At 41.3% G+C, this 18,521-nt stretch overlaps 1 protein-coding gene across 5 annotated transcripts in view; it reads right to left on the bottom strand.

Annotated features, from left to right (window-relative positions):
- LOC132403829 (uncharacterized protein C12orf40-like) overlaps window positions 1-3,391 on the bottom strand; it is an 80,468-nt gene extending 77,077 nt beyond the window's left edge. For 2 of the 5 annotated variants that reach the window (XM_059987548.1, XM_059987549.1), the window contains exon 1: window positions 2,928-3,391. In XM_059987548.1, the coding sequence (XP_059843531.1) occupies window positions 2,928-2,950 (23 nt within the window). In that variant the 5' untranslated portion in view covers window positions 2,951-3,391. The remainder of the gene's footprint in view (window positions 1-2,927) is intronic. The other 3 variants (XM_059987552.1, XM_059987550.1, XM_059987553.1) reach the window with 3 other exon arrangements.
- Window positions 3,392-18,521: the final 15,130 nt, after the last annotated feature.

Below are 18,521 nucleotides of genomic sequence, written 5' to 3' on the forward strand. Positions count from 1 at the left end.
GGATGAAGCTAAAAGCTGGAAAGGTGATTGGCGAAAGTGATAGAGCTGGAGAAGCGAAAGGATCATGGGACAGGAGGCCTCAGGAGAAAGAAGGGGGGGGAAGCACCAGCGGGAGATGGAGAACAGGCAAACAGCTAAATATGTCAGAGATGGGGTAAGAAGGGGAGGAGGGGCATTAACTGAAGTTAGAGAAGTCAATGTTCATGCCATCAGGTTGGAGGCTACCCAGCCGGTATATATGGTGTTGTTCCTCCAACCTGAGTTTGGATTCATTTTGACAATAGAGGAGGCCATGGATAGACATATCAGAATGGGAATGGGACGTGGAATTAAAATGTGTGGCCACTGGGAGATCCTGATTTTTCTGGCGGACCGAGCGTAGTTGTTCAGCGAAACGGTCTCCCAGTCTGCGTCCGGTCTTACCAACATATAAAAGGCCACACCGGGGGCACCGGACGCTGTATACCACACCAGCCAACTCACAGGTGAAGTGTTGCCTCACCTGGAAGGACTGTCTGGGGCCCTGAATGGTGGTGAGGGAGGAAGTGTAAGGGCAGGTGTAGCACTTGTTCCATTTACAAGGATAAGTCCCAGGAGGGAGATAAGTGGGAAAGGATGGGGGGGACGAGTGGACAAGGGAGATGCGTAGGGAGTGATCCCTGCGAAAAGTAGAAAGCCGGGGGGGGGGGGGGGGAGGGAAAAATGTGTTTGGGAGGTGGCGGAAATTACAGAGAATTATATGTTGGACCTGGAGGCTGGTGGGGTGGTAGGTAAAGACAAGGGGAACCCTATCCCGAGCGGGGTGGCAGGTGGATGGGGTGAGGGCAGATGTGCGGGAATTGGAGAGATGCATTTGAGAGCAGAGTTGTTGGTGGACGAAGGGAAGCCCCTTTGTTTAAAAAAGGAAGACATCTCCTTCATCCTGGAATAAAAAGCTTCATCCTGAGAGCAGATGCGGCAGAGACGGAGGAATTGTGAGAAGGGGATAGCCTTTTTGCAAGAGATAGTGGGAAGAAGAATAGTCCAGGTAGCTGTGAGAGCCTGTAGGCTTATTCCTCCAAACTCAGGTTGGAGGAACAACACCTTATATGCTGGCTGGGTAGCCTCCAACCTGATGGCATGAACATTGACTTCTCTATCTTCCGTTAATGCCCCACCTCCCCTTCTTACCCCAACCCTGACATATTTAGTTGTTTGCCTGTTCTCCATCTCCCGCTGGTGCTCCCCCACTTTCTTTCTCCTGAGGCCTCCTGTCCCATGATTCTTTCCCTTCTCCAGCTCTGTTTCACTTTCGCCAATCACCTTTCCAGCTCTTAGCTTCATCCCACCCCCTCCGGTCTTCTCCTATCATTTTGCATTTCCCCTCCCCCCACTACTTTCAAATCTCTTACTATCTTTCCTTTCAGTTAGTCCTGACGAAGGGTCTCAGCCTGAAATGTCGACAGTGCTTCTCCCTATAGATGCTGCCTGGCCTGCTGTGTTCCACCAGCATTTTGTGTGTGTTGTTGTTTGAATTTCCAGCATCTGCAGATTTCCTCGAGATTGTTGTCATAGATCCCTTCAACTTCCCTAATAATGACTGGCACCTCCTCAGTTCAAAAAGATGAGGCAAAGTTTGTTAGGTGTAATCATGAAGTATTCCTGACACAGTACATGGTCAGGTAGACTGGAGGAAAGGCCATACTGGACCTAGTGCCATGTAATGAACCCTGTCAGGGGACAGATCACTGAGTAAACATTTGAGAAATGGTGTCCACAGCTCCCTGACCTTTAGTACAGCCATTGACAAGGATAGCAACAGATAGTATGGGAAGAAATTTAATTGAGGGAGAGCTAATTAAGATGGTATTATACAGGAACTTGGTATCATAGATTGGAAGATGTTCTTAGGAAAAGGCACAGAAGAAAGAGGAGGTTGTTTAGGAAGCACTTGCCTGGGGTTCTGGATAAGATTTTGCTTTTGAGACATGGAAAGAATGGTAGGGTAAAGGAACCACAATTGATAAAAGATGTGGATTATTTAGTCAAGAGGAAAAAGAAAACATAGTTAAGATATTGAAAACAGGGATCAGACAGGGCTCTTGAGTTACAAGGTAGTCAGGAAGGAGCTTACAAATAGAATTTTTTGGAGAGTTAGATAGGGACATGAGAACGCCCTGGTGAGCAGGATTAGGGAAAACCAAAAAGGTGTTTTATGCAAATATGAAGAGCAGGATGACTGAAGTGAATTTTCTTTCAGCAACTTCCTATTGTCTCAAAAAAAATCTCATCAGGATACTGACTTCCAATCTGACAGAAAAACTGCAGTTTCATCAACATAAAAGCCACCTGAGGACAAAAATGCCCAACCTGATTGCACTCTATCTACCGTAGAGAACAAGAATTCCTTCCACTACCTGTGTGCCATGGTAATAGTCTGTTCTATCTACAAAATGTACTGCAGTTCCTCACCTTCAACTATTCACAGCACCTCCTTGTCACGACCTTTACTATCAAGAAGCACAAGCGCGTGGGAACATCGCACGATTCCTACAAGTCCTCGAGGTATATCACCATTGATTCTTTGCTATTAGGTGAGAACAATCCATTTCCTTAGATCGACCATTAAGTAGGACTACAATGATTTTTTGTTAAATAGCTCAAGAGCAGTTACGGATGGACCGTGAAACTGGTCAAGCATTGCCCACTTCAAGAAAAGTAAATATAAAGCAAACCCCAGCAGCTCTTAAAAATGCGCTAACAAATGACAGTTGAATTTCAAGGAGACGAGAATATGGTTCCACTATCACCCATCCTTCTCCCTCAGCTTCATTCCACTTCGCTGCCAGTAACTTCCATTTCCCCAAGCCTACCAACTCGGAAGGTGGTTCTTTACTCCACCCCAAAGTGATGGCATCGCCACAGCCTACGGCGCGTCGGAAACTCACCGCACACCTCCCACCCAGTTCATGGCGCCTCCACCTTCGGTACCCGGCCGCCGCGGCGCTCGCGAAACCCCCCCCCCCCCCCCCAGGCATCGCGAGATCTCCAAGCAATTCACGCCGCTCTTTCTCCCGAGCCCGGAGGACCAAGCGCGAAGGGGCTCTTCAGATTAGCGGCGAAGGTCTTGGTCCAACGCTTGAGGAGAAAATATTACCCCACCCGCCATTAAGCGGTAACAAGTGAAATTCAATCCGAATCAATCGTATCCCCTCCCCAACTGCCTTGACATCCATCTCTCCCGCTTCCACCCGACCACCAACACCTCACCTACCGTTTCAAGCCTCCTTGCTTTCTTCTTTCCTTTAATTCTCTCCCGCCGCCCCATTTAACGTTTATGAATTCCATTTGCAACTTTGCTGTGCAATTTTAACTGACCTGAAATCTTTCTTTCCACAGGTCTGTCCCAAAGGGAAAACTGGATATAACAGTGAACATTCTCCTGAAGTGGGAAAGTTTTAGGTGAAGTGTATAATTGTGAATTGAGTTTCCTCGAATGCTGTTTAATTTATTATGTCACTTTTTAAGTTAAGCACTTTTGGTGATATTAGTAACTGTCCTCTTGTTGGTATTCTCCCACCAGTGGAAACATTTTAATATCTACAGAATCAGCTTCCTAAGACTTGTAATGTTTGATTGTATCTCATTTTAAATTTCCAAAGAATAAAGATCTAGTTTCTTCAGCTGTTTGTGACAGACAATCTTTTCATCCCTGGATTTGGCTTCCTATCAATATTACCAAGTTAAAAGTTACCCAAGTTCATCACCACCCTCATTTTCACCAAAAGGTTCTTGCATGGTTTTAGTTTAGTCCTGATGAAGGGTCTAGGCCTGAAACATTGACTGTACTTCATCCTATAGATGCTGCCTGGCCTGCTGCATTCCACCAGCATTATGTGTGTGTTGTTTGAATTCCCAGTACCTGCAGATTTCCTCGTGTTTAGTTGAGGATATTCTTTTGGACTGACTGTAATAACAGTATATGGTTTCTTAAATAACGAGACCAAAACTACACAACATACCAACTCTGGCATCATTATTTCCCTGTGCCATTGTAACAACTCTTTCCATATTTCTAAACTGAAATTCACTTGTAACCCTTTTCTAACACCTTTTGCCCCTTCTTCCTAATTGTTATTTAAGCACACCCAGATCCTCATCTGCAGTCTTCTTCCATTTAAATTTTAAGCAGCCTTTCTGTTGATGAAGTATGTGAGTTCACATTTCCCACATTAAACTCTACTAATTCTTGCCCACTCACATAACCTATTAAAGAGTCATAATCTCATTGCAACGTGCCCCACCTATTTTAGTGCAATTGGCATCTATAACTTCGTATCAATATTATTGAGTTAACAGTTACTCAGATTCATCACCACTCTCATTTTTGCCAAAAGGTTCTTGCATGGTTTTAGTCTAAAGCAAATCTAGGAATGTGGAATCATTCATGCACAAATGCATAGCCAAAGATAATAATGGTATGAACTTTACCTGCTGTAATGCCAGTCTGAAAGTCAACAAAAACATAGTATCCATGGATACCTTCCTGCATTCAATATTGCTCTTATTTACTACCAACGACTCTGCTGATCTTAGTATGCAGTCTTGTTCCTCTACTAGCTAATCACTGTGAAAATAAAAATACTTTTCAATGAAGCTAATTTTCTGTGATAATTTTTTGAGCATATTGCTCAAAAATGGTGAAATTGGTGTGTAATGAGCAACTATTAAGTCTGAACAAGTGATTACTCAGATTCTATGTCTGGCATTCAATAAATTGTGGGTAGGAAATTTGCTCAGGGTTCTCCTGTTTTGATTTCATAATTGTCTTAGCAATACACAAAATTATGAAAGCCGATTCAGAGAAATTTGACCTGTCATCATGCTTCTACAAATGTATCTGTCAATTTACAGATTTGGAATATTGTATCTTTCAATGTTTATTGCTATTCTAATACATTTTGTGTGGCACAAATAAATTAATCTTCAACGTGAGGATGATTAGTAAAGTCAATATGAGACATCTAAAATTCCTCTCATTGCTACCTGGATAATTACTCATACAGAATGACTGTGTGATAAGGTAGTGCAGAAATGGATACATTTGAGGTGCAGTTTGATCAATGTTCTTTTCAGCTTATTTGTATTTTGACTAGCTGAGAAAATTTATATTAGTAACATATTAAAATATATTTTCACTGCAAAAGTAGAGAAAGTACTGAGACTTATGAGCTCTTATCCCAGAAATTGATTAGATGTTCAACTATTTTACAAGTGAATTGCCAGGAATATCGGTAAAGTTATCACAGTGCCTCTGTGTTGCCTTTATGGCATTTGTTTAGTTTATAATATTTTCGCTTTAGTAATTCGTTTGTTAGCATTTTCTAGTTAAAGTTAGGATTGTTTAAAGTAAATTTGTTGTCTGTGATATATCGCGGCATGCGATGACGTCACACCCGGTTTCGCCGCGTCTTGTGGGAAAATACCGGTTCAGAGAAATGGGAAGGAGGGGCTCATGTGCAGGATCAGCGCAAGAAAAGTTTTCTTTCTACGCACTAGAAACATCAGTGAAGCAATGCCGTAAGTTCATGATATAATCGATGTGTTGAATTAAAAATGTTAATGCTGATTCTGTTAAGAGTAATGACAGTTGATAAGGTTTATGTTTTCGTTAGTTAAAGAGTTGTGGATAGTTTGTGTTGAAGTGTATTTAAAGCAGTCAATGGCGTAGGTAGATTCTGACTGTATGCTGCACTTTAATGTAATGTAGTTGTAGTTTTACTTTTGCAAGTATTTACGATGTAAATGTGATATCAAGAAGGAAACAAATACTGTATACATTTTGTATTGTTTTATCAACAGTTTTCGCCATACGTTAATGTGGAAGAGTGAATAGTAAACGGTTAATCTTACTGCAATTCTGTTTTCATTGACTACGGTTTACCTCGGTGTTTAGTTCAGAGTTCCGTTACACCTGAGCGAGAACACTACAGCCTCCACTGAAGCATTTATCTTTTCTACAGCCTGCTTTTCTTCTTGATCTTTCATTTATCCCAGCTCAAGCAAATTGATATGCAATTTTATTGGTATCGTATTGATAGTCAGATATGAACTCTTAACACCCAATTTACTTTAATTCCTCCATGGATATCACCATTACTTTAATCACATTTGTTCTCTGAAAAGTTGTTCAGCAAAATTGCATAAACTAACTTAATTATAGGCTGATTTCACTGCTGGACATTTAATTCATACCTGGAACAATGTCAAAGCTGACTGCACTTTGCTCTCCTGACGTTCTCCATTCTCAAAGGTTTCAAAGATAGACAGACAAATAAACTTTATTGATCCCAAGAGAAATTGGGTTTTGTTACAGTCGCACCAATCAAGAATAGTGTAGAAATATAGAAATATAAAACCATAAATAATTAAATAATAATAAGTAAATTATTCCAAGTGGAAATAAGGCCAGGCTATTGGCTCAGGGTGTCTGACACTCCAAGGGAGGAGTTGTAAAGTTTGATGGCCACAGGCAGGAATGACTTCCTATGATGCTGAGAGTTGCATCTTGGTGGAATGAGTCTCTAGCTGAACGTTCTCCTGTGTCTAACCAGTACATTACGGAGTGGATGGGAGACATTGTCCAAGATGGCATGACAGCATCCTCTTTTCCGACACCACCGTCAGAGAGTCCAGTTCCACCCCCACAACATCACTGGCCTTACGCATGAGTTTGTTGATTCTGTTGGCATCTGCTACCCTCAGCTTGCTGCCCCAGCACACAACAGCAAACATGATAGCACTGGCCACCACAGACTCGTAGAACATCCTCAGCATCATCCGGCAGATGTTAAAGGACCTCAGTCTCCTCAGGAAGTAGAGATGGCTTTGACCCTTCTTGTTGACAGCCGCCGTGTTCTTTTAACACTTAATGTCACAGAAATGTATACAATATACATCCTGAAATGCTTTTTCTTCGCAACCATCCGCGAAAACAGAGGAGTACCCCCAAGGAATGAATGACAGTTAAATGTTAGAACCACAAGTTTCCCGCCCCCCCCCCAGCTCCCCTCACTCCCGCATGTAAGCAGCAGCAAGTAATGATCCCTCCCCCCACCAGCAAAAAAAAGCATCAGCACCCACCCCTGAGCACTCAAGCATACAGCAAAGACTCAGGCTTGCAGTACCCCAAAGACTACTCGTTCACCCAGTATTCAACATACCACAGGCTCTCTCTCTCCTAATAAGAGAGGAGATGTCTCTGTTTCACAGCAAGAGGGGAGACATGACAAACAACTCACTGGTTTATTGAGTTAAAAGTCTGTTGTGTCGCTTTTTCTGAGCTCTATGCCCAAAGATCTCAGGTCTCTGGGCACACAGCCATATATCTTATGACTCCCACAACACACCAGTATGCTGGGACACCGACCTTCGATTCGCCCGTCTCCAGAGCCACAAGATCTCAGCCCTCTGAAGATGAGCTAAGCTCTTAGGCCACACCCTTGGCGCACTGAATAATGGTCAGTCATGAAACCCCGAGAGCAGGTCCCATTCCCGCAATAAACTGAAGTAAGTGTGTAACTCCAGGTCGGGGTCTTCAAAAGAACCCTGAAAGAGAAAAACAGATATTAAAGATGGAAATAGAGCTGTTTCCGGAGATGAAAGCAGAGGAGTTGCCATTAGGCGCTTTTGTCTCCTCCTCTTTTATGGTTATTTGCAGAAATTATTTTATTGTTGCTGCATTTGAAATGCTTGAGCAGAGGATCTGGTGATGCAAGTGCCTATGAAAGACTGCATACATCTTAGAAGGAGCTTTTGTTTTGTCAGTACCTGCTATATTCTACATAATCCATCTGTTATGAAGATGCTGCCCATTTCCCAATGATCACTGCAAAAGGAAGAGAAGCAGGACAATTAAAAATAGAAAGACTGGAACAAAAGTATCTCTCTGGACATACATCAAGAATAATGTTAATTATCCTGCAATTTATTAAGAAGCTAACTGGATCATTATCTTAAATAGGAAAATGCAAGCAAAAGAACTTACGTGTTATTAAGGTTTGGAAGCTAAATGTAATAACTTACATAATGCTGTATGTGCAAGTAATATATATTTCCAGCAAGTGAGAGTTGACTTTAATATGTTGCTATTGTTGAATTCTCCATGATATCCTTGAGATCACTGATGAATAGAAATTTACCTGGACTAAAGAATTAATGTATCCACTGCTACATATTTTCTATAGGGAAGGTTAAAACTTAACACTTTACAAAGTTTTCCAACAGTTACAAGACGAATGTTTACAAATTAAGTTTTTCACCTGCATGGATGAGCACACAACTGATCGTACTGAAGAATGTTCTCTCCTTAACTGGATTGGAAGTTGCAGTCAGGACAAAGCAGTCTACTTAATTCGTCAGTTTGAATATTGATTCCTTTTCACCACAGGGAGACTAATTAATTACAATGTGTATTTTTTACACAACAGATGGGAGCAATTTATTATGACTTTGTCAATAGAAATTTGCTTCTATTACCTAGAAAGATAAAATACACAAAATGTTGCCATTGTGATTTGGAAATATATTTGCTTATTAATGTGCTTGGTTGAAATCTTGTAGCTCCTCATTGAAACACTTTTCCAGGATGGTAAACTTATGGCGTGCGTGCCCAAATTGGAATATGCAAAAAATTTTGTTGACACACCCATGATTAAAAATATATACCTAATGGGTTACCTAACAACCTTTACAACTTTCGGTTCTTTTGTTGTGAAATGTCACTAACTTACCCTGTTGAGATTAATAAACCCAAAATTCCAAAAGTTGTTTTGTTTTAATTTTCCCCATCAAATAATGCATTGAAGTGAATCAATTTGTGATTGTTATTGTTTAAATGCTCATTTGTGAGACTTAAGGACATGCCCTTGTCCCATTACTACAGTCAAGGAAGAGGTACATGAGCCTGAAGACACATACTCAGTGTTAAGGCAACACACACAAAATGCTGGAGGAACTCAGCAGGCCAGGCAGCATCTATGGAAAAAAGTACAGTTGACATTTCTGGCCGAGTCCCTTCAGGAACAGCTTCTTCCCCTCCTCCATCAGATATCTGAATGGACAATGAACTCATGAATATCACTTAATTATTTTTTGTTTTGTTCTCTTTTTGAACTAATTTAATTTATTGTTTTTGTATACTTACAGTAATTTATATTTTTATTAGTATGTGTAGCAATGTACTGCTGCACAAAACTACAAAATTCACGACATATAGCAGTGATATTAAACCTGATTGTGATTCTGTTAACCAAATCTGAGTCATTTCACATTTTTGGATCCTGGTATTACCAAGGCCATGTCATTTATAATTTTACAAACTATTTTGAGTGGTAGATCTAGGGAAAGGTCTGTAAGTACTGGTTAAAGAAGTTGATAATGATTTCCTTCAGATACTTAGTCAGGAGGAGTTAACTAGTATTTCTTTTCCTTGATACTTTTGTTCTCAAAGATTTATGTGCAATGTTGGATTATCTTGGAAATACTTTGTTTATTTTCCTAATGGTAAAAACAGCAAATAAATAAGAATTCTCAAAGCCATATTCATAGATTGCAATGATTGTTTTTCTAACAAGTTACACATTTACAAATGAATGATAGCGTATAGTGTTAACTAGAAAATTCAAAAGGATAACAGAGGAGATAAAAATCAAGGCTGGATGACAAGATCCGAACTAGGATAAGGAGCTGTGTCACAGAAATAGATCTTGGTAATGTCCTAAATTGATAGAGATGGAGCATGAATAAATTTAGTCATACACTTTCCTGAGCCCTCTAATCATTGTCAATTTATGTCAGGTCTGTGGTTATAATAGTGTGTCCATCTACAGTAGGTGATACAGAAACAACACAGGCCTTTAAGATTCAGATGCCTAATTAGGAGGAGGCCAATCTTTCTATATATGAATTTTTGTAAGATTGGTTGTTTTTCAATGAGCAATCCATGTAGGTTGCAAGATGAAATTTCATTTCTGTTCCATACCCGAGATAATCAAACATGAAAAGTAGGGTTATGTTTCTAAATGTTTATGTCCTCTGTTTCAGTATTATGCAAGATATATGGTGCTAGAAAATGGAAAGACATAAATAATTTGCCTGAAAAGTACAAGCCTTGGACAGATTTGCTTTATATCCACCATGCTACCATCTTTTGAATGTATTGTTCTCTGTTTAAATATGTCCTGGTGATCACATGCAGCCAACATTGGCAGGACAAGATTCCAAACAAATGCAGTACCTGAGAAATTAAATTTCATCTATGTTTAGTTGTATTGCATGGCTAAAGATATACTGAGCATAACATTAGTTTAAATCCAGAAAGAAGCACTAAAATGGAACCTGTATGTCTTCCAATAGGATCCATACAATTCAGTGCATGTGTGAATGCAGTAACAGGGATCCACATCTAAAGGTACATTTTCTATGGAATCAAGGCAGCAGCGGCACATTTTTGTCATTGAGAAAAAAAAACAAAGGCTGAAATCCTCTAGAATTAAATCTAACAGTGAGACACAGTTGGCCTGGGGGTGGGACAGTAAGGTTGCAGTTTAGTGCTGCAAGATACCCACCAGGGCCAGCATTAGAAGAGCCCGCTCGAAATGAAGAGAACAATCTTACCAGAATGAAAACCTCAGAACCTGGACTAGGGCACTAGCCTCCCCAGCATCTAGGACATCTTCAAGGTGCAATGCCTCAAGAAGACAGCATCCATCCCTGACCCTCATCACCTAGGACATGCTGTCTTCTCATTGCCATCATCAGGGAAGAAATACAGGAGCCTGAAGGCACACACTCAACAATTCAGGAATAGCTTATTCCCCTCTGTCATGAAATTTCTGAATGGACTTTGAGCTCATGAACACTACCTCATTACTTTTTTTCATTTTTTCCAATACTTAATTTAAATTTTTAAATATATATTATATATGTAGTTTTTTTATGTACTGCTGCTGCATAACAACAAATTTCACAACTTGTGCCAATGATTTTAAACCTAATTCTGATTCTGATATTGTCACAAGAAATTTCACGATCTCTCAAGACCCATCAAGGTAAGTTGAAAAAAATCCTGAAATCACATCCACCTATGTGAACAAATTTCAGCAATACAATCTGAAGCTACTCCTCAGTGCATTACTGTTTCCTTTGAGCTCTGATGATTGAATCCTCCACTATTAACTTCCTAAGGCCATCATTGATCAGAAATTTAACAGCACCAGCAATATAAGTGCACAGCAACATGTTGAAATTGCATTCTGTGCATCCTAACACTCTTTCATCATCTGTAAGGCATGAATTGGGATTATGCTGCAATTCTCACCACTTGCTTGGATATGTGCAGCACCATCATCTCAAGAAGCTTGATACAAACATCCTGTTCGGTATCCATCACTCCAACACTGGTGCACAGTAGCTGTAGGGGCTACAAAATGCTTGTCTATGTGATTCCAAATCCATGACTTCTATAACCAAGAAAGCAAATCAGCATATGTGGGGTACTCTCCATGTCAGGCACAATCCATACTGAATTGGAAATATATTTGTGGTTCTTCCTGATAAATGGATCTAATCCTTAGGACACCCTATTCATCAGCATTGTGGGAGTAACTTCACCAGAAAGACTGCAACAAAGTTGGCTCAGTGCCATCTTTTCAAGAGCATTTAAAGATTGACAACAAATGCTAATCACATCAGCAATGGCCACAGAAAATAAGAAAAACAAATGTACTGTCTCTGAGTGGCCATCAAGCAAGACATTGGAGGAAATTGTCACAAAATCCCTTGAGCCCTAAACCACTCGTAATAGCTGAGGTACTTAGATTTTACGGAAGGAACCAGTCAAAGGCTGAAAGCTTTTGCAGAAACTGTGCAAACTTTCCCAATACTGTAACTTTACAGATGGACTTTCTGATACCTTAAGGGACAGAGTTGTATGTGGCATGCATAGTCAAAACACTCAAAAGAGGCTACGTGTAGAAATAGACTTAACCTTAAAACGGACATTGACCATTAGAGACTGCTGCAAAGGATGTAGCAGGACTATAGAGAAGGTGTTTAGAATGTGCAACACACAAAATATCCCTGAATGGTGCAAAAATCCAAAACTGTTCTCGATGTGGCAAATACTCCCATGATGCAAATTACTGTTGGTTCAATGAATGTGTTAAAATGTGTCTGGTGTAAAACTGAAAATGGAGCTGGATAAAGGGCCAGGTTTGTCTATCATTTCAGAGGCTGATTACAACAGACTTTTTGAAGCTACCATTAAAAAGACCTGGGTGATGCTAAAGACCAACACCAGCAAGAAAGTATCTCCCAAAGGCAAACTGAAAGTGTGACTTACGAAGGCAAAACTCAGAATTAGAGCTTTAGGTACTGAAAACAAGAGGGCCAGCACTTTTTGGAAGTGAATGGTTAAGAAAATACCAGTTGGACTGGCACACAATCAAAGCTGTCAATGTGGCATCTGCAGGCAACTGCAGCCCAAATGTCAGTACTAACCAGGGACTGTCACAGCTGCTTAATGCTAATGAGAAAGTGTTTGAGAAGGTTATTGGTGAGCTCAAAGACATGAAGGCCAGAATTTAACTGGATGGCACAGAAACACCAAGATTCCATAAATTGTGTCCAGTGCCTTACATATTATGTCCTAAATTGGAGGCTGAACTGTAGAACTTTGGCAACGTCTGGCATTCTCTCCAAGGTTGAATGGAGCAATTAAGTCATGCCCATTGTCCTGGTGATCAAGAAAGGGAACGCTGAATCTGTTTGCACATGCAGAGACTTCCCTGAGAGCATCAACCCAGTGCCGCGTACTATGCAGTATCCCCTACCATGAATAGAAGACATTTTTGCACCTTTGGCAGGTGGGGAAAGGTTTTCAAAGAATGGTTTGTCACAAGCTTATTGGCAAATGGAGATTGAAGAGTCAAGTAGGAAGTTTCTCACAATCGACACTCACAAGAGACAACTCTAGTGTAATCATCTTGTCTTTGATATCGCACTAACTTCAGCAATTTGGCTACAAGTGCTTCAAGATATCCAAGCAACACATCATTGCGGCTGGCAAGGATTATGGAGAGAACCTCCAGATCCTTGGTAAAGTACCTACCAATCTGATTGAGTATGATCTGTGTGCAAAGAGAAGTGTGAGTTTTTCAAGAATGAAATCTCATATGACAAGCAGAGCTTATATAAGTCACAAGAGAAGATGCAAGCAGTGCTACAGGCACCCAAACCAGAAAATGTGTCACACCTCAGGTCATACTTCAGCTTAGTAAACTACTCTAACCAATTTCTTCCAAACATTGCTACAGTGCTGCAACCATTGAAGAATAAGGAGACCGACTGTGGGTCTAACTTACTTTAAACGAAGTGCGCACATATTACATGGTAGAGTGATGATGTAGGCAATTAATCAATTTTTACATATAACCTGTAATGAATTAATTAAACAAATAAGAATGCTTAATCACCCAATATATATAAAATTAACTGAAAAATTAAATTAAATATTAAATACACATACTGCTTACTATGATCAGGGACAATAAAACCACCATTTGCAATAAATATGAGGAATTCACAGGTAAGATGCGCCAGGTTTTCAACCATCCGGGAAGTGAAAGGGAGGCAGTGAATGGATATTTGGCCTGTTTCAAGGCTCACATTTTGTGCTTGACTTCACTGTGGAATTCAGGACTCTCATGGCAGAATGCAGCTGTAATGTAATAGCAACATTGGCCCATTACCGTCATGGCTTCTCGGAGCAATTGAATTCCAAGCTGTCCACCCTGGAGTTACCCATCAACCTTGAAAGCCTCATCATTTTGGCCATCTGTATCATCAAGCATTTTCTGGAATGACTCAACAGATCATCCTGCCGAACCCCAGTTTCATTCTCAGATCATTTCACGCTGCGAGTCAATCATCAGCAAATCCTCCTGAACCCATACAGTTAAGACACACCACCCCTCCCCCACAAGTGTGTGAGAGTCGGTGGAGAAATGACGAGCTCTTACTGCGGAGTACTCAATGACCCACATATCAGGTGCCTAATGCATCTGAGAAATTACACCAACTGGGAGAGAAAAGGGGCCTTCTATCTGGTAAGCTCCCAGATAGCCTGTTGTTTATAAACTCACTTCACTCTCTTTGTCCTCTTCCATACCCCACTGTACACACAAAAGTCTCTGGTGGATTCTGCCACAGCAGGCAACTTTCAAGCCCAGACTCTGTGTGTGCAGCTTGGACTCCTTACCTAGCTTATCTTTCACACCTTCTACATCATGGCCATTAAAAGATGTTCCTAGGAGTGTGAGATGATCAGACCACACATGTAGCCTGTGCACCTACACATCAGAGAGCACCACGTTCAACCAATTCCTCCTGATCAACTCACCTAACACTAATCTCATCTCTAGGGTAGCCCTGGCTCTCCACTCACAACCTTCACTTGGCCTTCTCATCCAGTTCACTGATAAGTTGGGGACCCTCCTGCTGGACCAGCTGCCTGCAACCTCAGTCGACTTCATCTCATAAATCCATGGAGACCTTTGGCTTCACCAAGCTCCAACAGGGCCCAGGAGTATTGGAAACACTCCACAGGGCCCAAATCTCCACCCAACTGGATCAACAAAGTGCAAGCAACCTGATCCGTGTTCACTAGGGGGGTGGGTGGAAAGCAGCATTTATAACACCAATTGGCCACTATGAAGACATATTGATGCCTTTTGGATGTTCCAACAGTCCAGCCATTTTCGAAGCCTTTATTAATGGGATCCTCTGAGACATGCTTCACAGGTATTATATATGTTCACCTACCTTAATGGCAGCCTTCTCTTCTCCAAGGACCGAAGACCACATGTGTCATGTGCAATTAGTATTTCAGCATCTCCTTGAAAATGGAAGTTAGAAAAATGCCAGTTCAACACCCCAGTCATTTCCTTCCACGTTTACATCCTTTCACCCCAAGGCATAACTATGGACCCAAAGAAAGTGTGCGCAGTCATTGAATAGTCCCAACTGCACTCCCTCAAACAACTATAGTGCTTCTTGGTCTTCTCCAATTTCTACCATCCTTTCATCAAGAACTTAAGCCAAATTACTGCTCTTTTCACTTACCTCATGTTTAACCTGTTCTGCTGACAAAGACCAAACCTTTGGGGAGCTCAAGAAATACTTCACTACCACTCTCATTCTCTGCCATCCAAACCCCGTAGACCTTTTGTGGTAGAGGTGGACATATCTGACGTGGTGCCAGGGCCCTCCTCTCCCATTGTGGACCCTTGTGGCTTCTTCTCATGCAAGTTCAACTCTTACTGTTACAGAGTAGGAGACTCGCCATTATATGGGTCTTGGAGGAATGGAGATATTGGATAAAGGGAAACACTGATCAGGACTGACAAGCAGAGCCTCATATTCATACAGCAAACTCACTTGGCCCAGTTCTTTGACCAATTCAACTTCACCATCTGACTCAGTACTTGGGTTCATCATCATCCATAGCTCATTACAATTAACACACTGTGACCCCTCACATTGACTCAACTTAGCCAGCGCAGACTAGGCAACTCAGCAGGATAGAAACTCTGTGGCAAGTGATTTAACCATTTTATCCTTATCACTATTCACCTGGCATATGGCAGAATCTACCTAGAATTTCTTCCACTTGCCTGGATGAAAGCAATTTTACAATTTTACAACATGCAAGAAGGTTGACACCATCCAAATCCAAATAACCAATCATTGTGCATTATGGATGTACCATAGTTGCATTGCCTATATGATACAAATGCACCTCAACAGCATGGCAGATGTTCTTTTGAAACTGGCTCCTAAACTTCTGATGTGTAACATTATGAAAGGCACATTGGAATAAAGCCAGTTATGTTCACAAATTGCATGCATGCCAGTTCTCCAATGAAAATCGATCTTTCATCACTGCTGGATTGAAACTGTAGAACTCCGTATTTAATTGTACCTTACTTAGGTTACACATGAACAGGAATGAGTGTAATTTAATTATACATGTCACCATCTCTATCTCAAGGGCAATTTGGGTAGGGCCATATCCCTTAAAAAAAAGTACCTGCTTACCCTCATGAGTCATAAAAGATCACAGCTAATGCTGCAGCAAGATTCATCCCAATACTTCATCAATGTAGAATAGACAATGGACAATAGGTGTAGGAGTAGGCCATTCGGCCCTTCTAGCCAGCACCGCCATTCACCATGATCATGGCTGATCATACACAATCAGTACCCCGTTCCTGCCCTCTCCCCATATCACTTGACCCCGCTACCTATAAGAGCTCTATCTAACTCTCTCTTGAATGCGTCCAGAGACTTGGCCTCCACTGCCTTCTGGGGCAGAGCATTCCACATATCCACCAGTCTCTGGGTGAAAAACTTTTTCCGCATCTCAGTTCTAAATGGCCTACCCCTTATTCTTAAACTGTGGCCTCTAGTTCTGGACTCACCCATCAGCGGGAACATGCTTCCTGCCTCCAGCATGTCCAATCCCTTAATAATCTTATATGTCTCAATCAAATCCCCTCTCAACCTTCTAAATTCCAGTGTATACAAGCCCAGTCGCTCCAATCTTTCAACATATGACAGTCCCGCCATTCCGGGAATTAACCTTGTGAACCTACGCCGCACTCCCTCAATAGCAAGAATGTCCTTCCTCAAATTTGGAGACCAAAACTGCACACAATACTCCAGGTGTGGTCTCACCAGGGCCCTGTATAGCTGCAGAAGGACCTCTTTATTCCTATGCTCAATTCCTCTTGTTATAAAGGCCAGGATGCCATTAGCTTTCTTCACTGCCTGCTGTACCTGCATGCTTGCTTTCATTGACTAATGTAAAAGAACACCTAGATCTCGTTATGCTTCCCCTTTTTCTAATTTGACTCCATTTAGATAGTAATCTGCCTTCCTGTTCTTGCCACCAAAGTGGATAACCTCACATTTATCCACATTAAACTGCATCTGCCATACATTTGCCCACTCACCCAACCTGTCCAAGTCACCCTGCATTATCTTAACATCTTCCTGACATTTCACAATGCCACCCAGCTTTGTGTCATCAGCAAATTTGCTAATGTTACTTTTAATCCCTTCATCTAAATCATTAATGTATATTGTAAACAGCTGTGGTCCCAGCACCAAACCTTGTGGTACCCCACTGGTCACAGCCTGCCGTTCCGAAAAGGACCCGTTAATCGCTACTCTTTGTTTCCTGTCAGCCAGCCAATTTTCAATCCATGTCAGTACTCTGCCCCCAATACCATGTGCCCTAATTTTGCTCACTAATCTCCTATGTGGGACTTCATCAAAAGCTTTCTGGAAGTCCAGGTACACTACATCCACTGGCTCTCCCTTGCCCATTTTCATAGTTACATCCTCAAAAAACTCCAGAAGATTAGTCAAGCATGATTTTCCCTTCATAAATCCATGCTGACTTGGACTGATCCTTCTACTGCTATCCAAATGTGTCGTAATTTTATAATTGACTCCAGCATCTTTCCCAACACTGACATCAGGCTAATCGGTCTATAATTCCCTGTTTTCTCTCTCCCTCTTTTCTTGAAAAGTGGGACAACATTAGCCACCCTCTAGTCAGCAGGGACTGTTCCTGAATCTATAGAACATTGGAAAATGATTGCCAATAAGTCCACGATTTCTAGAGCCACCTCTTTAAGTACCCTGGGATGCAGACCATCAGGTCCCGGGGACTTATCAGCCTTCAGACTCAACAGTCTATCCAACACTGTTTCTTGCCTAATATAAATTTCCTTCAGTTCATCCTTTACCCTAATTCCTTTGACCACTATTACATCTGGGAGATTGTTTGTGTCTTCCCTAGTGAAGACAGATCCAAAGTACTTGTTCAACTCATCTGCCATTTCCTTGTACCCCATAATAAATTCACCTGTTTCTGTCTTCAATGGTCCAATTTTGGTCTTAATTTTTTTTTTGCTATTCACATACCTAAATAAGCTTTTACTATCCTCCTTTATATTCTTGGCTAGTTTACTTTCGTACCTCATTTTTTCTTGGCGTATTGCCTTTTTTGTTATCTTCTGTTGCTCTTTAAAAGCTTCCCAGTCCTCTGGTTTCCCGCTCATCTTTGCTATGTTATACTTCTTCTCTTTTATTTTTATACTGCCCTTTACTTCCCTCATCAGCCATGGCCGCCCTTTACTCCCCTTAGGATCTTTCTTCCTCTTTGGAATGAACCGATCCTGCACCTTCTGCATTATTCCCAGAAATACCTGCCATTGTTGTTCCACTGTCTTCCCTGCTAGGGTATTGTTCCATTGTACTTTGGCCAGCTCCTCCCTCATAGCTCCATAGTTCCCTTTGTTCAACTGTAATACTGACACATCCGATTTTCCCTTCCCCTTCTCAAATTGTAGGTTAAAACATATCATATTATGGTCATTACCTCCTAATGGTTCCTTTACCTCCAGGTCCCT

Source organism: Hypanus sabinus, chromosome 13, assembly GCF_030144855.1.
Source record: "Hypanus sabinus isolate sHypSab1 chromosome 13, sHypSab1.hap1, whole genome shotgun sequence".
NCBI classification, from domain to species: Eukaryota; Metazoa; Chordata; class Chondrichthyes; order Myliobatiformes; family Dasyatidae; genus Hypanus; species Hypanus sabinus.